The 23351-nt window shown below is 36.8% G+C and overlaps 2 protein-coding genes across 3 annotated transcripts in view; one reads left to right on the top strand and one right to left on the bottom strand.

The window, feature by feature from the left end:
• Fgf7 (fibroblast growth factor 7) overlaps positions 1–10390 on the top strand; it is a 55353-nt gene extending 44963 nt beyond the window's left edge. For both annotated transcript variants that reach the window (XM_087180993.1, XM_004835431.3), the window contains exons 3-4: positions 7925–8028; positions 9228–10390. In XM_087180993.1, coding sequence (XP_087037119.1) covers positions 7925–8028; positions 9228–9422 — 299 coding nt within the window. In that variant the 3' untranslated portion in view covers positions 9423–10390. The remainder of the gene's footprint in view (positions 1–7924; positions 8029–9227) is intronic.
• Fam227b (family with sequence similarity 227 member B) overlaps positions 1–23351 on the bottom strand; it is a 70953-nt gene that overhangs the window by 8278 nt on the left and 39324 nt on the right. The gene's annotated exons all lie outside the window — the stretch shown is intronic.

The following is a 23351-nucleotide window of genomic DNA, read 5'->3' as shown; positions in this document are numbered from 1 at the left end:
CACAGGAAAAAAAGATGATTGATAAAGGTTTTGGACCAGGCAATTAGCAAGCCACTGACGACCTGAACTGGAGGAAAACATGAAGAGAGTAGAAGTTCAGGTACAAGAGTTAAATGGAAGAACACTGAGAGCAGATTGAGGCTATCTATCGCTGGTGAAAAGGAATCAGAATATTCTTCTGAAAAGGTTTTAGAGTTAAGAGCAGGAACATTTTATTCATTTGATCCATGATTACAGAGCATATGATCTATGAAAATTTCTTTTTTTCCCCCCCATTAACTTTATTGGTACATTTTAGGTATACAATACAGTTACATTCATCATTGGGATCTTGTACCATTACATGAGTCTCTTGGTTCTTTTTTATTTTCCCCTTCCCTTGCCCACCCTTCCCTATTTGCAAAGGCCTTGTTTCCATTTTTTTCCTCTTCTCATATTTTCTCCTTTCCCTTTTTTCCCTTCCCCTACCCCTCCCAATTCCCCTGCTCTTTTAGACCTTTTCTTCTTGTTACACAATATCAGTCACACATTTTTAAAATTACAATATTAAACGATCTATGAAAATTTCAAGGGCCTACAAGAACAATGGCGATTGAATTTGAAAATGAAATAAGAAATAGAGATTAGCAAATAATTATCATACAAAACATGCTTTTATGCTTCATTAGTCATTTCTCATAACACTTGGAATTCTTAAGAATTTATATCAGCAAAAAATTTATAGCTAGAGATAAGTTCAATGATTTAGATTAAATAATTTCAAAGGAAAGATCATATAAAACTTTGAAAATAACTATGAAATATTGTATCTATCAAACAATATGGACGACATTTTAACATGAGTGATCTATACGGGGTCTACAAAAATCTTAAAACATCCCTGATTGCGAGAAAAAATTAAAAAGGGATTCCTGTAATAAAAAACAAAAAGGAGAGAAACTGAAAATGTCCAAGAGGCAGGGGGACATGACTAAGTCAAGTTGCTAGTATTTAAACGCAATTCTTTTGAATTTACAATAGCAAACACACACACATATATTTAATAACTGGAGAAATGATATGCAGGATATGTTAAAAATATAATACTGAGATACAGGATATTTTTGCTTGTTTGTTTGTTTTTTGGTACCGGGGATTGAACTCAGGTCCTTGCTCTTGTGCAGCAGGCGGTGAAACCACTGAGCTAAATCCCCGGCCGAGATACAGGATTTTAATATGTTGAAAATACAGCACTTGTTAGGAAAACATGCTTTGCTATCCTTGTAACTGTCAGTATACAAAAATCTTTAGCAGTATTAATACACATTTCAGCTTTACTCTTTAATTAAAGGCCATCTTAACATTAAACAGGTAACCAACTTGATCAAACATGAATGTTTTACATAATTTACTATTTGCTTATGTAATTTAACTGTAATTTACAGCTTGAGAATTTGAAATACCGGTAAGAAATGCTCTAGACACCCTGGAGTGGACTGAACATTTCCATATGCATGTGCCTGGAGTTTCTGAGTATAAACTCATGTATTTGGAGGGCTGTCAAACAGCCAAAGAAGCTAATCCTGCAAACACAGGGGAACAATTTCCAACACACAGGCAAACCACGACTACACAGGCCAGGAGAAAGAAAATCAATTTAGAAAAGCTGTTTTCAAGTGTTTTAATCTTGGGACCACTTTACACTTTCGAAATTACTGAGGACAACAAAGAGCTTTTGTATGGAGGAGTTGGAATGACTTAAATTTAATGCATTAGAAATTTCAACAAAGGTATTTTGAAAACATTTATTTATTCACTTAAAAAAATAATAAGGGTCCCTTATAGGTGAAAATGAACACCAGCTGACCACATCAACACAGATAGTGCCGGTCATTTCCTGTTCTTATTTACTGTTCACATCCAATTCATTCCCCTAAATCGCAATTTCTTGCCTGACATTTTTCAAATTTTAAACTCTAGTGACTCCCCAGTGTCTTCAAATGAAAGCTCAAGTTCCTTCAATCGGCATGCAAGGCCTTCCACAATCTGACCCTGAGTCTTTTCTTGTTATTCTGTTACTCTTCCTAGTCCACATGGATAGCTTGAGGGCCTATCTTACTAACATGGCTTTGAATCTTTGCTTCCATGACCTTGCAGATACTTTTCTCTCTCAAAATTTGCATCATGTTTCCATATTTTTGCCCCATGTTAAGCTGATCCATTCTTTAAGATCTAATTCTAACTGCTCAGACCCTCCCTTGACGACTCACATGCGTAACAATTCTTTCTCCTGAATTTCCATGGAATTAATTTTCCATTGCGTTATTTTTAGCAATTGGCATTTTTTTCTGGGTATCATTCATTTCCTTTTTTCTGGAAGAGAAACTACTAACTGAATTTTGATATGTATTTTATTAATATCCAGATATTTTGATGACATATTTGAAGCCATCAGATCAGATTTCTAGAATATTACTGGATCTCTTATTCCATCTCAAACATCTAAGATATATGTACACATACAAAGTAAAGTCCATGAGTTCTATATATCTGGGACAAGAACAAATCATTAAAAATCCATATAGTTTCTTTATACACTTTATATTATTAGAATCATATTATATCATATATTATCAATCATAGTATATATTATTAACTAATACCTAGCCTGTATTTTAAAAATTAATAGATTTTGTCTTTTGGAACAGTTTTACATTTACAGAGAAATGGAGCAGGTAGTAGAGTTCCCATACACCATCCCCATTTGGCCCCATATCTCCTCTATTATGAATATCTTGAATGAACATGGCATATCTGCTACAATTAATGAGCAAATATTGCATGCATATTGTTAACAAAAGTTTATAGTTCACATTAAGTTCACTCTGCCTTGTACAGGTCTCTGAGTTTTGTCATATGCACAAAATAATGTCTCTGTTGTTACAGTATCATATACAATGTTTCATGGATTTAAATAACTCCCAAGATTCACTGTTTCATTCTGCATCTCTTCTCCCCAGTCCTCTGGCAACTCCTGATGTCTTTTACTATCTACAGCCTTTACAAGAATGTCACATGGTTGGAACTGTAATATACAGCTTTTTCAGCCTAGCTCCTTTCACCTAGCAATAAGTGTTTAAGCCTTCTCCATATCTTACTGTGGATTGAGAGCTCATTTTAAAAATGCTAAATAATATTCCAGTGTATGAATGTATGACAGTTTTTTTATCCATTTTCTTGGACATCTTGGTTGTCTCTAGTTTTTGGTGATATAAATAACATTGCTATAACCATTCATGTTCAGATTTCTGTGCAGGCAGAGGTTTTCCACTGAATGGGGTAAATACCTAGAGGCACGAATGTGAGACTGTACTGTATAGTAAGCGTATGTTCAGTTTGTAAGAAACTGCCAAACTGTTTTCCAAAGGCGCTGTTTTGTAGATTCTTACTAGCAACAAATCAGCATGTGGGTTGCTCTTCATCCTTGTCAGCACATAGTACTGTATTGTCAGTGGTTTAGATTTTAGTTAATGCTGTAGTTGTACAGTGGTATCTCATTGTTTTAATTTGCAATTTCATAATGACATAAGATATTGAACATCTTTTCATATACTTGCCATCTGCCTGTCTTCTTTGGTGAAGGTATCTGTTCAAATGTTTTGCCCATTTTTGCTTTCTTTTTTCTTGTCTTTTTTTTGGTACTGGGGAATCGAACTTGGGTCCTTGTGCTTGCACAGCAGGCAGCAAAACCACTGAGCTAAATCCCCGGTCCTCTTTTTCCTTGTCTTTTAAGAATTCTTTGTGGGGGCCGGGGATTTAGCTCAGTGATTCCACAGCCTGCTTCACAAGTGCAAGGTTCTGAGTTCGATCCCCAATACCAAAAAACAAAACAAACAAAACACCAACAAAAAAATATTGTAAAAAAGCCAGGTGTGGTGGTACAGGCCTGCAATCCCAGCACTCGGGAGGCTGAGGCAGGAGGATCACTGTGAGTTTGAGACCAGCCTGGGCTACATAGTGAGTTCCAGGGCAGTCTGAACTACATAGTGAGACCCTGTCTCAAAAAAAAAAAAGAATTCTTTGTATGCTTGGAGATGCTGGATGTATTTTCTGATATAAAATGAATGAGATCTCAGTAGCACAGGAACTAGCACAAAGAATCAACAACTAGGATCTCATTGTTAAAAAGCTTCTATACTGCAAGAGAAACCACCACCAGAGCTAAGAGACAACCTACAATGCGGGAAAAAATTTTTAGCAGCTGTACCTCAGACAAAGGCCTACTATCTAGACTATATAAAGAATTGAAAAAAATCAGACCCCCCCAATTCAAAGACCCAATTAAAAAATGGGCATCTGAAATGAACAGACATTTCTCAGACAAACAAGTAAAAGCAGGAAATAAACATATGAAAAAATGTTCAATATCACTGGTCATTCGAGAGATGCAGATGAAAACAACACTGAGATTCCACCTCACCCCAGAAAGAATGGCTGCTATCAAGAAATCAACCAATAACAAATGCTGGCAGGGGTGTGGGGAGAAAGGAACCCTTCTCCACTGTTGGTGAGAGTGCAGACTGGTGCAACCACTGTGGAAATCAGTGTGGAGATACCTCAAAGAACTAGGGCTGAAGGTCCCATTTGACCCAGCTATTCCCCTGCTGGGTATCTTCCCAAAAGAACTGAAAGAATTGTACCATAGTGATATATGTGCACCCATGTTTATAGCGGCACAGTTTGTAATAGCTAAAGCTTGGAAACAGCCCAAGTGCCCATCAACTGAAAACTGGATAAAGAAGATGTGGTTTTTCAATAAAATGGAGTATTACTCAACCATAAAGAATGAGAAACTAGAGACATTTATAGCTAAATGGATGCACATTGAGGCCATCCTCTTAAGTGAAATAAATAGGACACACATGTGTAAATACCAAATAGTTTCTCTAGTGTGAGAAACTGAAAGTGTAAATAAGGATTAAAATGATTAAAATGAATAACTGATAATTTGAAATAGGAAGAAGAGGTCCAAAGGAGTAGGGGAAGTGGGAAGGGAAGGGGAAAGGAAAGAAGGGAAAGGAAAAATGTTGAGAAAAGAAAAAAAAATGGAAACAAAATCTATGCAAATAGGGAAGGGTGGAGCGGGTGAAGGGCGCACAGGGAATGGGGAAAAAAATAAGAACCGAGATGCATCACGTACAGGTACAAACACCCAGGGATAAATGTAAACGTACTGTATACCTAAAGTGTACCAATAAAAGAATTAAAAAGAAAGAAAGAAAGAAGCCATACTGCTATAATTAGAAATGAAAAAGACAAAATCACAACAGACACCCCAGAAATCGAGAGGATTTTAAGAAATTATTTTTAAAATTTATATTCCAATAAATTGGAGAATCTAGAAAAAAAAAGGATGAGATCTATAGCCTTAAAAGTGACATCATAAAAATATTAACGATTTAAGGTCTTCCACTCAATGATTCAGGCTTAACAGAAAATCCTGAACATCATTTAACATCAAAAATATATTTTTCTTTGTTGATACCAGTTCTTATTTTTTAAAATTAATTTTATTGGTACATTTTAGGTATACAATATAATGACATTCATCATTGGAAATTTGCACCTTTACATAATCTGTCTTGGTTCTTATTTTTCCCCCTTCCCCTACCCTTCCTTCAACCCCTCCATCCCTCCCTATTTACAAAGACTTTGTTTCCATTTTTTCATATTAATTTCAAACCAGTTCCTATTTTTAATGTGCCCAAGAAAGTATATTTGGCCAAAATTAAATGTTTTAATTAGCTTAATCATTAAACAATTATGTTCCCCTTTTTCAACTTCAAAACAATATTTAGTTATTTAACACATATATGCTCCCCTAAACTTTTAATATAAAACTTGAAAGCTTCAGAGAAAAGAAATATTCACTATGCTAAAATAGGAAGGTAGATTTCTGTGTAACAAGCCACTAAAATTTTTTCAAACAGGAAAGTTAAAGCACTTTCAAATCATAAAGCTATTGGTCATAAAAACAAAGAATTAGCATCAATTTCCAAAGTACAAGCTTAGGGGAAGACCTAAAATTCTGGGAGTAGATGTTGGAAAATTTTTTTAAAAAGCAATAGCAACTTATCCCAAAGTTCCTTATTTCTCATTCCAAAGGGGGTATGGGTTTAAATAAACACACTTAGATAAATGAATGAATGATCGAACAACAGGAAATAAACAGGGAGGCCATTTAAGGTATATCATGTAGTTTGTAAGAGTGACATCCCAAATAGTGAATTTATGGTATTGTTGACAGTATTGCCGATAAGGCTAAGGAGTCAAACTGCTGTACATATTGTCCCTTTTCATGCTCAGTTGTATGGGCTGTATCTGTCTCTGTCTGTCTCTCTCTCCCCTCCCTCCCCTTTCCCATTACCCATAATGTTACCACAGTCATTATATTAACAATTTGATGCATCTACATAACGTGCCTGACTTAACTGGGAATAAATCCACTATGAGTGCTCTTTATTTGAATAAATGTCTCTTAAATAGAAATGGAGATTCACAGCACAAGTTGAGCTCTTAAAATCTGTCTTATAGGAGACAGCACCAAGTACAGTATAATTAACTTATGTTGTAGCCAACTTCATGTGTGCATGTTACAGCTTCCTGTATTGTGTCTCCTGGGCAAATCCTGATGCCATCAGTTTACATGGTTAATACTTCCATTGATGTTTGTGGATACTGAAAGGAGCATCAATTCCCACTCTGCACCTGAACAAAAAAGTGGTAACATTAATTCCACCTCCCCTGGCTTTTCTTGATTAAAATATGACATAGAACATGGGATCAAACAGACCAGAAAATCAGGGTTCAAGGGGTATTGATTCCACCAACTGCTTCACGCTCTCCCAAGCAATCAACTTGTAGGCATGCTGAACTCCCAGTGTGAAAGAATTTCTAAAAACTCTGACAGGCAATTAAGAATATAGGAACCTAACCATCTCCAGTCTATTCCATCTCAGTTAAAGGTAGAATCGTGACAAAGATTTTTAGTATCCTTAACCATAATGTAGAGGGATAAGATTAACAATGTTTAGGACCTCTTGAGTGTCAAAGTAGAGGGAAGAATTAGTAGACAGTGGACAGGCCAAGGACAGAGGAAAAGCTTTTGGGGGTAGAACAATATGAACATGTTGTCAGGACTAGATCTAAGGGAGGGGGCCACATGTCACAGTTAATGGTAGCTCTTGTTCAACAGTTATGCTTTGTGGACAATGTTCTGCAAAACAAAAGCCAGGCAACATTACAGATTCTATTTTCTGGATCTGATCATAAAAGACACCCTAAGCCTTTGCATAAACATTCTCCTTTCTATCTAAAAGAGAACTCAATATTGAATAAAGGGAGGAATGATGGGAGTAAAGGGATTTGAAGGAAAGGAAACTGCTGGCTTCATAAAATTTTACTGCGGTAAGATTATTAGAGATCAACTAAATAGAAGTGGATTTGAAAAACATTGACATTTTAGTTTCTCAGAGCTCTCAAACAAGTTATTTGATTTGAAATAAATGGGGCCAACATCCCCCTCCCCTCCAAAAATACATAATAGTACTGGAACAATCCCTTGGCATGTGGCACGAGTCTAGTAAACATTAGTCTTTATTGTTATTATAATGCATTAAAATATAGTTCCAAGGAATGAATCTGAAGGTCCATTTCTCTGAGTATAGATCTCCTTTCCACACAATGAAAGCTTATCATTCTCACTTTCCATCTTTAATGATTGCTCTGATGTTGTGTTAGGGGAGGGGGCCTCAAGCCGAGTTAATAAGCACATTTAACAATCTGAACGACTTCCAGGTAAAACAGAACTAACAACAAATGGCCTTTGTTGGACAATCTGCAAAGTGAGTGAATAATTGGTGTATCTTTCTGTGATTCCTTGCAGATATCATGGAAATCAGGACAGTGGCAGTTGGAATTGTGGCAATCAAAGGGGTGGAAAGTGAATATTATCTTGCAATGAACAAGGAAGGAAAGCTCTATGCAAAGGTATTAATAATTCATAGTGGAGACTTAATTTTTCAAATTTATTTTTCTTAAAACAACTTGCCTTTCTGAAGAGTAAAAATGGAATTAATTTCTCTCTAATGGTAATATTTGATGATTTCATTGAAACATCTCTTTTATAAGCATTAAGAAAAAATGTTTTCTGAGTGACCTCGGGGAAATTGCTTGAGCTAGCTGAACTTTGGTTTCTTCATCTGTGAAATGAGTGAGAATAACTGAATTCTAAGGGTCCTTTTAGCTCCAAACTTCCATGTGCACTGTAGATACTCGATATCTAAAATTTCAGTCAGTATTAAAGCTCTTTTTGTTAAAGCTCACCCAATTTACACAGTGCTGACATGAAAATTCTTGGGGGACAAAAGCCCCTGAAGTATTCAGTTCATTTACCAACATCAGTCTCACAATCATGGGCTTTGAAGTATAAGCATTCACATTATTCCCACTTTATTACAATGTGAAATATGTAACAGCTCAACCCATGTAGTAAAGTACCATTGACTTTCCTATGCAGAGCTCAGCACATTGCGTGGCACAAACTAATTATATAAGAATATAGGTTGAAGGAACTGAATTGCATAGATGCATAAATAAATTAACTTCTAATTTTCTGTTCAGTACAGTGCCTGGCAAAAGCAAATTAATAAGAATATAGTTTGAATGAATGAATGAATGAATAATAAGAATATAGTTTGAATGAATGAACGAATGAATTGCATAAATGAATATATAACTTCTAATTTTCTGTTCCTACTGAAGGCAAGGTGGCAGTAAACAAAGAACAGTCTGTGAAATAGGTCCCTCACGTGAGGGAGACAGAGGTCCTACACCAAATTTCCAGGAGCTAGAGAATGAGTGGCCCTGGTGTGGCAATAGGAGAGCCATCAGAGAAGTTAGGGGAGCTGGGTCCTAAAACTAGAGAACAGCTGAAACTGACTGCTAAAAGTGACATTTAAAAATCATGTTGCATAAATCTATATATGAGCTTTTTACTTTGTTTTAAATTTAAGATATCTTGTTTGGACAGAAGAGAAAACCTACGTAGACACAGCTAGTAAACTGTATTAGGCCTGCTTGATCTATGGTTTAAAAAGTCATATATGCATTGCCTCTACCGAATATTACCTGCTTATTCGTTGTTTAACTGAGTCCGCCTAGAACTCACGTTGTTGTTGTTTTAACAGAAAGAATGCAATGAAGACTGCAACTTCAAAGAATTAATTCTGGAAAACCATTACAACACATACGCATCAGCTAAATGGACACACAGTGGAGGAGAGATGTTTGTCGCTTTAAGTCACAGGGGGGTTCCTGTAAAAGGGAAGAAAACGAAGAAAGAACAAAAAACAGCCCACTTTCTTCCTATGTCAATAACCTAATCATGTATGGTATATAAGAAACCAGTTCCAGCAGGGAGATTTCTTTAAGTGGACTGTTTTCTTTCTTTTTTTTCTTTTCTTTATTTCTCTTTTTTTAGTAACCAAGAAAGGCTGGAAAACTACTGAAAAACTGATCAAGCTGGACTTGCGCATTTATGTTTATTTTAAGAGACTGCATTAAAGTAAGATTTGAAAAATATACACAAAAATCAGATTTAGTAACTAAAAGTTGTAAAAAATTGTAAAACTGGTTGTACAATCGTGGTGTTAGTAATAGTAATGTTTTTTTTCTTAAATTAATTTACCTTTAGAGTATGTTAGATTCGATTATCTGATGATTATTTAAATATGCCTATCTGCTTATAAAATGGCTGCTATCATAATGGTAATGATGCGGATGACGTTCTATGAGAGACATCAGACCTGAAGGCTGCTGGAAAGACTTGGCAGATAACCAAGCCAACATCAACTATAAAAGCTGAGCAGTATTTCAAGTACTTTCCAGTGAAAATTATGACAATCGGAAACTTAGGCTCTACTCAGAAAACAAAGTACTATTCTCAAAAATTCTACGATTGAACTGAATCAAACAGGTAATTTTACAAAATTATAGGCTGAGGGCATATGTGTATCTATTGAGAAGAACAAAATTTCTGATGCTGCTCAAATTGAAAGGTGTCTTTTAAAGGGTGTTTTCAAAAATCTTGTATATAAAATAGCAGTAATGATGATAATACTGTACTTCATCTCACTTGCCACAAAATAACATTTTATAATCCCTAAGAGTAAAATTCAGAAATCTTTAAGTTTTTTCAAGTAACAATCTATCTTTTGTATAATTCATATTTGGGAACTTGGCTTTTAATAATGTTCTTCCCACAAATAATCATGCTTTTTCTCTGTGGTTACAGCATTAAACTCTATTTTAAGTTGTATTTGAACTTTATTGTTTTGTTATTTAAGTTTATGTTATTTATAAAAAAACAACCATAATAAGCTGTATCTGTTTCATATGCTTTTAATTTTAAAAGAGTAACAAACCCGTCTGGCTCAGCTGCAGATTTCCCCTCCCCTTGGGACTGACACTGAGTCTAGAACGCAGTGACTGGGCCGCAGAGGGCAGACAAGAGCGACAGCCTGCAGCGATGCTCACAGCAGGTTCTCACAGGAAACAATGCAAACACGGAGAAACGCTGCTTTGCTGCAACACTCTTGCCAGCTCAAGCAGATCGTGCACATAAAGCCATTTCAGATTAAAAGAAGTTACAGGATTTCAAGCACTGAACCTATTTGAGTGCATAAGTAGAAAAGTGTTCTATTTAAAAAACTACACATATGTAATTTTCTAATCTCCCGAAATAACTACCATGCAAATGAAGGCAGCACTGAAAGTAAGCCTTCTTATGCTAATCATTGTGGTTTTAATTTCAAAATGTCTGTCACTCAAGTCCTTTTACATTTCACTAAATATTATTTGGTAATGTATTTATGGGTGAGAAATTTGTGAAAAGGCTTTGTCAACACAAACAACAGTCATTTGATATTCTTGTGGTTCGCAGCTTTCCGAGGTTGGGAAGAACTGCCCTCCTCAGATACGCCTAGGAAGCCTCCAGGACTGATAATCTGAATCTTATCTGATTCAAGGACCTCGGCATTCTTGGCTCCTAGATGAGGATAGGAGCCTTGTGAACATATGGATGGCAGAGAAGGACTCAGTTTTTCATATTTGTTTCCTCTGTGGCTAGCAGAGTGTTGGTCCATAATCAGTTTTCTATATTAAAATCAATCAATATTTGAATATCAAAGATTTGTAATGATACCAATTTTGCTTCACTTTTATTTTTATTTTTTCTGGTACCGGAGATCGAACTCAGGACCTCTTGTGAGGCAGGCTCCATGCCACTGAGCTAAATCCCTGGCCCAGTCTTACTTCATTTTTAGAATCCAGCTGGGGTTTTTTTGGTACCAGGGATCGAACTCGGGTCCTTGCGCTTGCACAGCAGGTGGTGAAACCACTGAGCTAAATCCCCGGCCTCTTACTTCATTTTTAAAAGCTGGGGTTTCCAGTGATCTGGGAGGTTGTGGTAGGAGGATTAGGTAGGACCTAATTAGGTAGGTTGAGGTAGGACCTTGCAATTTAGTGAGACCCTGTGTCAAAATAAAAAAATTCAAAGGAACAGGGCTGGGCTCAGTGCGAAGGTCCTGGCTTCTATCTCCAGTAACACAAACAAAGACCCACACAGACATACACACACACACACACAGACACACACACACGCGCGCGCATGTGCATACGGGAGCAAAACAGAAAAATGCAGAGACTTAAACAGAAATAGTGTCTATATGTATAAAGTAAGCAATAACCACCATCAAATTATACAGCAGAGTCATTAGGCAAAACCGATATTTAGTGGTAATTCCACTCCACAAATCAACTACAAAGCCTTTCTAGAAACACTTTTAATTCATCACCCAAATTTTAGAAAATAAAATCTGCTTTAGTTTCAAATGCTTAAAATTTTAGAACCTTTAAACCATATGGGGTTTATCCTCCTTGTTCATGAGGAAACTGAGGTTTTGATGTATCCAAGGACAGACAGCTGGGTGGAGGTAGAACTGTCACAAGGCCCATGCCACTTGTCATATGCTTCCTAGGCTGTACAATTATCAGTTAGAACCTCCTTTCATGTTTGTTCTGCGTTACTATAGAGATAGGATCCTTACATTTGCAAACGAATGTGGATCAGTTTGGCATCTTCACATACAATGATGTATCTGCACTGTGATGATTTGACATAAAGGGAAAAAAGAAATGATGCCATTATAATCTCTGCACAAACTCTTTAATTTACAAATGAAAAAGAGTTGTGAAAAATATCTGAGGTTTTTTTTTTTTTTTTCTGGTACTGGAGATCAAACTTGGGACCTTGGGGTTGCAGGGCAGGCAGCGGAAGCACTGAGCTAAATCCCTGGCCCTGTGAAAAATATCTTTATAAGCAAAGTAATCCTTCCTAAAGTGCTCTTTAAGAGAGAAAGTAGATAAACATGAGTTTTCAACAACTAGGAAAGAAAAACATTAAAATAATATGCAATGTTAACAAAATAAATAATACAAAAGATACTTTCAATGCAATAATTTAAAGGTACTTTCAACACATAATTATTTTCAACACAAAGTGAAATAAATGCATTTTGATGGAGATAACCATGATATAAACTGTCAGCCTTTGAGTTTGTTATAAATTCAAGGTAACGACAGAAGAGAAGGGAAGCTAGAAATAAATTCTTAAGAGTTTCTCTCACTTAGAATTTTCCCTTCTGGGTCTTGATAGTGTGCCAAAGAACATAAAGACTGACTTTGGAGATCAACAGTAGAAAAAGCAACCCTAAAATCATGAAGGTGTGCCCCGCACAATTTTCTATTGTGATACCTACAATAGTGTAAGTATGAATGAAAGTTTAGTTAATGCAAAGGCAGCCCACCAAAAACAGAATTCCTTGAAAATCCTTCCTCTTAAAATTCATGTGATTTTTGCATTTTACTCCAAAATACATTTGTGTTTGCTTTGATGTGAAAATGTCTCTAAGTAATACTAGGGAGCAAAACTGATGTTTCAGAAGAACACACAAGGTTTATCCCAAGCCTTCATTTACATCTCTTCCTCACTGCCATGTACTTGCTTGGGCATGAATAAGATACAAGAGATCTTCTACCTCCTACAGTCCAACTTGACTCACAAACAACATGGGGCTAAAAAACCCCCAAACTTCATCTAAGTGGACTATGTACAAGAGTGATATCAAAGATATTTAACAGCCAGTCCAGGTGGTGATTGGCCAATCAGATGTACCAATCTACCACACAGATGCAAGCCATGGGACTCGTGAGCATCAGATGGTTTTCAGCCTTGACATTTCTCTGGTCATTTAAAACAGAGCTTTTGGAAAATGCCTATTAATTGGTCTCTCTGGTTAGAGTTCTTAAGATAGCAGGTAAGATACATCTCTACATAGAGTAGTTCATTAAAACTTCACTCCTACCCGGTTCGGCAGTGTTGTGAGGCTATTCTTGATTCTACTCTTTTTCTTCCACTGTACACCACTATATTTATGCAGCAAAGCTCTGCCTCCGATGCAGGCGTCTTATTCCTTCAGGTCCTCATGTACTCTCACCCATCCTCCAGCTTGAAATGGTTTGCCAAGAACATTTGTTTGGTCTTGAATCAAGGAAACTTGACATGAAGGAATAATAAAACCCTAGTCCCTCCCCAATAGTTCCTGTTCTTCCCTTCTCAAACCATGCCTCTCAAGAAACCACTCATTCACTCTTACCTGAGAAGATGTCTCTAGGCTCCTCTCATTTCCTGATTATGATGTGGTTCCATTTCCAAGTCATCATCAAGAACTACTATGCAAATTTACTTTCATTTGTGCCATCAGTACTTACACCCTAATAACTAAAGAGCAAAGTGAATAATAACATTCAGCTTGAAGAGGGCAAGCCCTTCTCTTGATGAATCCAGCCATGTATTAGTTATTTGTTGCTGTGTAACAAACAAAAACTTCATGGCATAAAACAACAGATACTAAATACAAATAGTCTGTGTGGTTCTGGAACCTGGGCACAGTCAGCTTGGCGCCTCTGTCTGGACCCCTCAGAAGGTGGCAGTCATGTACCTCAGCTCTCCAGTCAGACAGGGGCCAGTCAGCTCGCTGGCTGTTGTCTGGATCATCGCTTCCGCACCAGGTGCTCTCCATAATACTGCTTACAACAGGAAGTTTGTTTTCCACAGAGTAAAGAGTCAGAGGGAGTGAAAGTGCCCCAAAGGGAAGCCACAGTTTTAAAGGTTAATTTAATCTCCCATGTGATGACACTTTTGCCTACAGTCGAGGGGAGGCTACTACCCACGGGCATACCTACCAGAAGAGGAGGCCACAGAAGGCCACGTTGAAGGCTGCTTGATATAAGCCACAGATGAGATATTTTTTTAAAAAAATTCTTTTATCAGTACATTTTAGGTATACAACACATTTACATTTCTCATTGGGAACTTGTACCTGTACATGATGCATCTTGGTTCTTATTTTTTCCCAATTCCCCTGCCCTCCCTTCATCCCCTCCACCCTTCCCTATTTACAAAGACTTTGTTTCCATTTCTCAGCATTTTTCCTTTCCCTTCTTTCCTTTCCGCTGCCCCTCCCACTTCCCCTACCCCTTTGGGCCTTTTCTTCCTATTTCACATTATCAATTATTCATTCTGATCATCGGTACATTTTAGGTATACAATATAATGACATTCATCATTGGAAATTTGCACCTTTACATACTCTCTCTTGGTTCTTATTTTTCCCCCTTCCCCTGCCTTCCCTTCAACCCCTCCATCCTCCCTATTTACAAAGACTTTGTTTCCTTTTTTTCCTTTTCTCATATTAGTTCCATTCCCTTCTTTCCTTTCCCCTACCCCTCCTACTTCCCCTTCCCCTTTGCCCTTTTTCTTCCTATTTCACATTGTCTGTTATACCTTTTAGTCCTTATTTCCACTTTCAGTTTCTCACACTAGAGAAACTATTCAGTATTTATACATGTGTGTCCTATTTATATCACTTAAGAGTATGGCCTCAATGTGCATCCATTTAGCTATAAATGTCTCTAATTTCTTGTTTTTTCTGGCTGAGTAGTACTCCATTTTATTTTAAAAAACCACATTTTCTTTATCCAGTCTCCAGTTGATGGGCACTTGGGCTGTTTCCAAGCTTTAGCTATCACAAACTGTGCTGTTATGAACATGGGTGCACATATATCGCTGTGGTATGATTCTTTACAAATGAGATATTTTTAAGGCCACTATCATAAGCTGGGATTCTGTAAAGCACCCAAGGAGCAATTCACAGCTTCCAGTGGTGTGCATTCAGAAAAACCACGTGAAAAGAGGTGTACGCTGTGGAAACATCTTGATGCATTTCTGAGAGATACTCCATGGTCCACTGTTTCATGGGAAAATTAAGGCTGGACTGATTAGCCTGAGTTGTGCCTCCTAGAATTCCTAAGATAGCTGGAAAACCAACAATATCATTTTACTTCCATACGAAGAAAATTACCCTGCCTTCAGATTCAACCTGAAAACAATCTCCCACTCACTGCCCTCCCTTAAGAGAATGAGATCATGGGTGGCATGTGAACTTGTTTGGCCATAGTGAGTTTTGTCCCACATAGTGAGGGCGATCGATCAGTCACAAGCTTTTCAAGACCACCTGAGCATAAAATCTAAAAAGATTTGAAAGCCATTGATTTTAATGTGAGACACACATTAAAGTCACCTGAGATTAAAAAAAAATAATAAAGCCTAGGCTCCTTCCAGGCCAATTGCATTTATATATATATATATATATATATATATATATATTTATAGCTCCCCAGGAAATTTTAATGCACCCCTACAATTGAGAATTTATTAGATAAATGGGAAAAAACCCACAAAGACCAAAGTCTTCTTTATGAACTATACCTGGTTCTACGTTTTTGTGTCTTCCCTACACACCTTTAAGAGCTTTCTCCATTACCTGCCCTGGTTTTTTTTGGTGCCTCTATAGATTTACCCTCACAGTCAGGACTAAAAGGACGAGCAAAGCCCAGAGAGCTGACACTGCTTTATGTTGAAATGATTACAGAACATAAGGCGCACAAAAGTCCCCTTCCCTCTGCAGTCCATTCCCAAACAGGGAACCCAGAATGGTTCTATTAAAACACACCTCACACTGTACAAAGCCCATGTTTGAAACTACAGGTGTTAACCATACAACCCAGAATTGAGTCCCAGTCCTCAGAAAGGCCTACTGAATTGCAGTGGAAATAGGTCAATGATTAAAAACTTTGCTGTTGGATTAGATGCGGGCAAAACACCTGGCAAATGTAATATGAATCTAGAAGAAGTACACACTCAGACTGCTTCGTAGATGTTACTGGAGTCTCAGTCTGTTTTCCAGAAACTGACACTGGACATTGTATCCAATATTTAAAGGGCACGACAATTATTAGAATCATACTCTTGGGAAAGGTCACTGACTTCCATCAAAAATTGACAAAAATGTACCTTTTGTATCTGCAGTAAACATCAAATATGTAAGGTATGTATATATCAATTAAATGATTCCCTACTCTACTAAAGATTTTCTATTAGCCAAACAATTAATATATCTGACTAGGTTAAATAATAGGGCTTATTTAACTTTACAGTTATTTATTAAATGCATTTGGTATTGTTGGTGTTTTTGGTTGTTTCAAAAAATTTTACTAATATAAATATGAACATTTTTATCTGTGCCTACTTATATTTCTGATTATTTTCTTACAAGAAATAGAATTTTAAAAATTGATTATCAGAAAGTTTTTTTCAAGAATACATTTCAACCAACAGTGCATGGAGTGGGTAAATATTCTGCCCAATTTTTATGCTTACAGCTTCTACTATTTCTCCCTTTTATTTATTTATTTATATTTATTTATTTATTTATTTGGTACCAGGGATCGAACTCAGGTCCTTGTGCTTGCACAGCAGGCAGCGAAACCACGGAGCTAAATCCCCGGCTCGTTCTCCCTTTTAATAGACATAGACTATGTGTACTATGTATGACCTCCATTACAGTCTGATATCTGTATATAATGTGTAATGATCAATTCGGGGTTCTTTATTTATCTTCTTAAGGGGTCTTTGTCATGAAGGAATGCTGAATTTTACTGAGTACAGAATTTAATCTGGTCATATGTCTGTCACGTCTTTGGTTCCTTTCTGCTGCCATCGTAGGTCTTCATGCTATGTTAGGTCTCGCTGTCTCACTTTGGTCTTCCAGGGTTCTCTGCCCCTCTCTCACTGAGCTCCAGTACTTGACTTCAGCCACTCACCACAAAATACAGCTGTTATAATTCTTTGTGGTGGAGGTGGGCACTCTATTCTGGCATCTTGGAATCCAGTTTGATTGTTTTCCCTCTTTCCCTGTGAATATCTGGTAAATCACTGCAGTAGTCCATCGCTGTTACTACGACAACACACTCAAGGCTTGGTATGTATAAAGAAAAACTTCTTTTGCTCAAAATTGCAGAGACTGTAAGTCCAAGATTTGGCAGCCCCATCTATTCAGCTTCTAGGGAGGTCACTCCTGGCCACATCACAAGATGGCAGAAGAAAGGAAAGGATTCAGCCATGTGTGGAAGGGCCAAGCTCATGCGATGGCATCAACAGATAACAATCCATTCTCAGGAGGATTCATCCATTAGATCAGCACTAACCACTCTTGTGCTAGGCACCATCTCTTCAATGTTCCACCACCTCAACTGCCATGCTGAGGACCAAACCTCCAGCACATGAACCTTGGGGAACAAATCATGTCTAACCCACAGGAATCACCCACACTCTACTAAACTCTTCTTTCTCAACATCCGTCAGATGCCTCTCTTTTTGGTCCTTCTACAATCTTAATATCTCATGAGTAGAATTTAGTAGTAGCCACGTAATTATTCTTCCATTTCAAGTTCCTCCCCATCTCATACATTGCCTAATTCATTCACCCTCCTAAAATATTGCTTTGGTTATGCCAGTGGCAGCTGAAGAGCCCATGCTGGCTCCTTTTTGTCCATTGGATTTAAACTCCATAAGTGAACATCCAAAGCTGTCAAACAATTGGCTTTACCTTGTTTTGTCCAATCCTCTCACCCTTTAAGGTTTAACATAAGCCTTACAGTTCCTTAGTCCATTGTGTGTATCATGCCTTACATAGACCGTACTGACTCTGCCTCTAAGTTTTGTCTATATTGTTCTGGGACATCTTCACTGTTCGCTGTCAATTCATACCCTTTTCTGACCTTGAGGATCCAGCTCAAGTTGAATAAACTACTTGGAGACTTACCAGTGCCTCACAGTAATATCTTCCTTCTCTGAGTCTAGTCTAGTAATTGAATATACACATACAAACACACAGGCATGCCTGTACACACATATATAGACACATATATACATTAATATATGCAATGGTTATAAATATATGTCCTAATCTACTTCAATTAAACAAGCATATTTTAAAAATCTACCATGTTTGTGTCAGGTACTACATAAGTATGTGCTAATGTGATAAGAATAAACATATTGCCTTTTTGAAAACTTCCCATGGACTCTAGCAAGGGAACAGAACCACACAATGTACTTAATACTGTCAATAGCTGCTGACTCACTGATCTGTGTGACTAATATACTGATAAAATCTTTAGTACACTATATGTAGGAACATCTTTCTAGGCCATGTCTACATAAGCTTCAGCCTTTGCAAGGCTATGCGTTGTGTATCTCTGAAGTCCTGTAGAACCTATTTTTTAATGTTGCTTGACTAATGCAGCAAGCACTGTGAGGTAAAGAGTCAGTACCAAGTGGAGTGCTGTTGGCTTGGGTCTGACAGTACATGATGCTTCAGAGTATACCAGTACAGTGCCAGTGCCCAGCCCAGGCCAGACAGAAGCTGCCAGGACGAGCAGGGAAAGCTTCTGCATGATTATCCTCTCTTCCTTAGGCTGAGCTAATCACACTGTAGGCGTTCATAGAATCATATATTTCAGCCCCCTCCATGACTCCTCTTTGCTCTCATTTTGCAAGGCAAGAGGGACTGTCTCAATTCCATTTTACACTTCTATAGTTAATAATGTTTGATGCTGTTTAGTGTACATAACATTCAACTGGTCCAATTTATCTGTCCAATATTTATGACATCATCCTTAATAAAACCAGGGAAATGTTAGTTTCTTGCTAATGAATGTTTGATTAGCTACATTTACTTTGTTTCAAAAATAATATTGGAGTGTATTGTTTCCTTTCAGCAGAGATTTACCATTTTTAATACTGTGAAGGTGGTATTGTAGGTGATGTTTTATTTTCTTTTACATACTGATTTATTTTCAAATTTTATACATTAATATACATCATCTTTATGATCAGAAAAATAATTATAAGCATTATTTTTAAAATGTGTCTTCTCCACATGGTTTTTTTGCACGTGGATGGGTGGGACCCCTGGTGAGCTGGTAACTCAGTGACACAATGAGCAGCATGGCCTTTTATATAAACGGTCAGATCTGGAGTCCACATGGCTTGTTGAATCTGTCCCTTTGACTTACAGTGGTCACCAGCACTGCTAACTGACTCTTTCCTAATATCCCACAGTCCCATCTTGTCCTCATTACTTTCAGGACCTCATTAACTTGGGCCTAAAGTTCAACAAGAGTGTTTCATTTGTTTTTCTATTTCAAGTTTCTCACTATCTCAAATCTTGGATGGCTACCTATTTCCAAAATGTTTTTTTAACAATGCTCTCATTTGGGGAAACTATGCTTTCTCCCCACTGCCTATCGAGTTTGCTCAAAATTCTTTAAACAAGAAATCAAAGCTGTCAACCGATTGGCCCCCTCTATCCTTTCTACTTTATTTTCTACTCATACACTTCATCATCTCCTTTACCATTGTGCATATCATCTTCTACATACCCCATACTTCATCTTGTCTCTGGAATTTTTTAATATCACTCTATCATATGGAATATTTGAACTTCTCACTCTGATTCTATACCCTGCTCTGATAGTAAAAACATCAAGATTCTTCTCTCTAATAAACTATAAGAAGACTTAGCCCTGTCTTGCAATCAGTAGTTTTTCCTCTTTTCTAAATTCCTAGTGCATTTCAGTCTAGTCTATGCTACTAATCTAGCATTTGCGGAACATATATCTATGGCGGTGTATCTCTCTCTCTCTGTCTCTGTCTCTCTCCCTCCCATCCTCCCCCTTCCTCCTGTGATCTCCCCACTCATCTATTCATCTAAGTAACACAAATACCCACTTGTATACACATGGTTTATGGATATACGCTTGCATCTTCTTCAGTTCCATACTTATATAAAGGGATGAGGGACATACACATATATGTGTATGGATGTGTTTAATCACTGTTATAGCATCAGGCATTTAATAGCGATGATAAAATCCATACTTCAAACATTTAAAAAATTACCTGGTTACAGATATATAATCAATTTTAGCAAGATTGGATTTGGAACAAATGAACCCTTGGAACTACTAAGAACTTTAAGTGACAGCTGACAGAAGAAACTTTTCTTAACTCCTTAGACTATGAGGTGTAGAGAGTATGCACAGGTGTCTCCAAAGTTATGAGGGCTGAACTTAGGACTTTCTGACTTCATGACTTGCATCCCAGAGAAACTGCCCTTTGAGGCTCCACCTTCTCCTGGGCTGGTGACGTGCAGCATGATCCTCTCTTCTAATGCTGGGTAGCAGCCGGCCACAGCTCCAGTCAGCACTCATGAGGGCACACAGCTGACACTCAGTATGTGTCAGTGCTGGCATTTTTGGATAAGTGGCATTTAATAATTACAAGAGATAGTTAACACTTCTTATGTAATAGGCTTTGTGGTAGGTGATTTTCTCCAACTGCAGGCTCATGCAATTGTTGTGAGCATGTTACGGTAGGGCAGGCTAACCTGTGATGTTAGGTAGGTTAGGTGTAGTGCATGTATTTTTGACAAGGTGGGCTTATCAGGATGTAAACCCACGATACGCTGAGGAACATCTTCAGTAGACTGGCACTGTACTTTGGTCTTATCCAGCCTAAACTTTACACTTGTCTTAAATATAAGTATACATATATTAAACAGCTGCCAAACAGTATCTCTATTGCCTTAGTGGGAAGGACACACACACACACACACACACACACACACACACACACAGAATGAATGGCAGGTTCAATAAGTTTAGTTGTTTTAGAGAAATATGTATTACCAAGAACTACAATTTCAGAGTTGTTCTTGTTAATATTCTTGTTGACTTCTAGACCAATAGCATCCTGAAAGTCCATGCTGGCAGATGGGCTTTATTAGTAAAATCTTTCCCTGACATTTTGTTAGACTTACAGATCTTATTCATTTATTCTAATGAAAACTTGGCCATCTTCTTGGGACTCTGTTTTCCCTGCAACCCTCTCAGTTGGAGGCTCTCTTTTTTGTTTCCTCTCACAGAATTTATACCACATACCTGGAGATATGAGGTAGGTATACCTACTCCACATGTTTTATAAATATAAGTACCTCTCCTCACTAGCCGTAAGTTCTGCAGTAAAAAGGCTATGGTCTGTTTTGTGCACTTGTGTATCCCAAGCATATTGAGGGGAATCTGTGAAGCACTATATAAATATTCAGAAATACTCAGGAACTATAAGGGATTGCACTCAGTAGGAATTCACTGAATGAATGCATAAACTGAGTTCAATTCAGCAGCACAATAATGAGCACATATTACTACAAAGCATCATTCTTATATCTAAGCATGGTACAAATGTGGTTGTTGTAAATACAGATATGTACTACCTTGTTTTGTGCGAACTGATGACTAAATCTGAGAAGTATTTAAATTCTTAGATTTTACTTCTCCACAGCATGGCACCTTCATGTCATTCAATAAACTATGTTAGCAACGTATTCCATAAGGTACTAGAAACCCATGGTTTTAAAATCTAAATTAAATTTAAATTAAATTATTAAGAAAGATAATTCATAATGATCAAATATAGATAGCTCTGTAAAATTATAGCCAATTTTCAGTTCTTTGGCTTACCTCTTTTTTACCCCTTACATTGTTCATTATCCTCTGTTCACATAGTCTTTCTCCACATTGTACAAAATTTAAGCAATAGCAACACAATAATATTATTTACTAAATTTCTTTGGCCTTGGCAATTTGTATATCTGAGCCTCTCAGTGGTGTTTTGGGAGTTTCCTCATTTGTTTGATGTGTAAATCTCTTAGTTTTCTTTCAATGATATTATAATAAAAAGCACAATATGGCCTGGGGATTTAGCTCAGTGGTTCTGCTGCCTGCCTCACAAGTGCAAGGACCCAAGTTTGATGCCCAGTACCAAAAAAAAAAAAAAAATCACACTATGAAGATTGTGTTAGCTTAATTCTCAAAGCATTACTTTATATCTGAGTTTTAAAGTTTCTTTTCTTTTTCTGCCTGAGCAGTGCTAATAATGGTGAAAAGACAGCAAAATGACAGACATAAATTAAAATTGAAGTAGCCTTTTACGACATATGGAGTTGTAACCCATCTGGTTATTAAAGTATTTCTATAACATGTCATTTGCTAAATACCAAATAATCTTAGTGTATAATTAACTACTATATATATTTGTTTTTATTTCTGCATAGCATCAATTACACTAATGTGCACTAGATACTTAAAAGTTACATGTTAATTGAAATAAAGCTTTTTCTTCCTGCTTGTGGTTTAAAGTATAGTTTATAAAAATCGTGAGGTTTATCCATGTTTTAGCCTAAAAGTTCAGATGAAAAGAAAAAATTTGGTTTAGTAATTGAGTATAAAATAGTTTTTAAAAGATCTTCATTTGGATTCAAAAGCTTAAATGGTATTGTACCACAATAAGAGAAATTAACATTAAAACTTTAGTCTTATAAATAATCTGACAATATACTGCTTCAGGGAAGCTGGCTTATAAATCCTGAGTCATTCCAGATACTGAAATTCTATAACTGCTTACACTCCAGTCTTAAAAAGGGATATATTATGCCAGTTTGTTTGGAAGGCAAACTTTATCCACTGTCTGTTTATTTTGCTAAAAACAAAAACAGAGAGTTCTTTTTGTGAAAATTCTGGAAAAAAAGTTAACTCCACATGACAATAAGCATTTCAAATGTCAAGAGGAAGAAATTAACATTTTAAATATGTTTTGGATTAGGAGAAATAATCATAAAACAGCAGTATACATGACGCATGGGTTATTCTATTCCTTGGAAGTTATATATATATACATATCCCATAATTTTTAATCATATAAATATAAACTATCTAGGTAAGTCCCAAAT

This window comes from Heterocephalus glaber, unplaced genomic scaffold, assembly GCF_053883595.1.
Source record: "Heterocephalus glaber isolate CG9 unplaced genomic scaffold, H.glaber_assembly_v1.0 deba00000122, whole genome shotgun sequence".
In the NCBI taxonomy this organism is placed as follows: domain Eukaryota; kingdom Metazoa; phylum Chordata; class Mammalia; order Rodentia; family Bathyergidae; genus Heterocephalus; species Heterocephalus glaber.
This window is presented reverse-complemented; position numbering and strand designations above follow the sequence as displayed.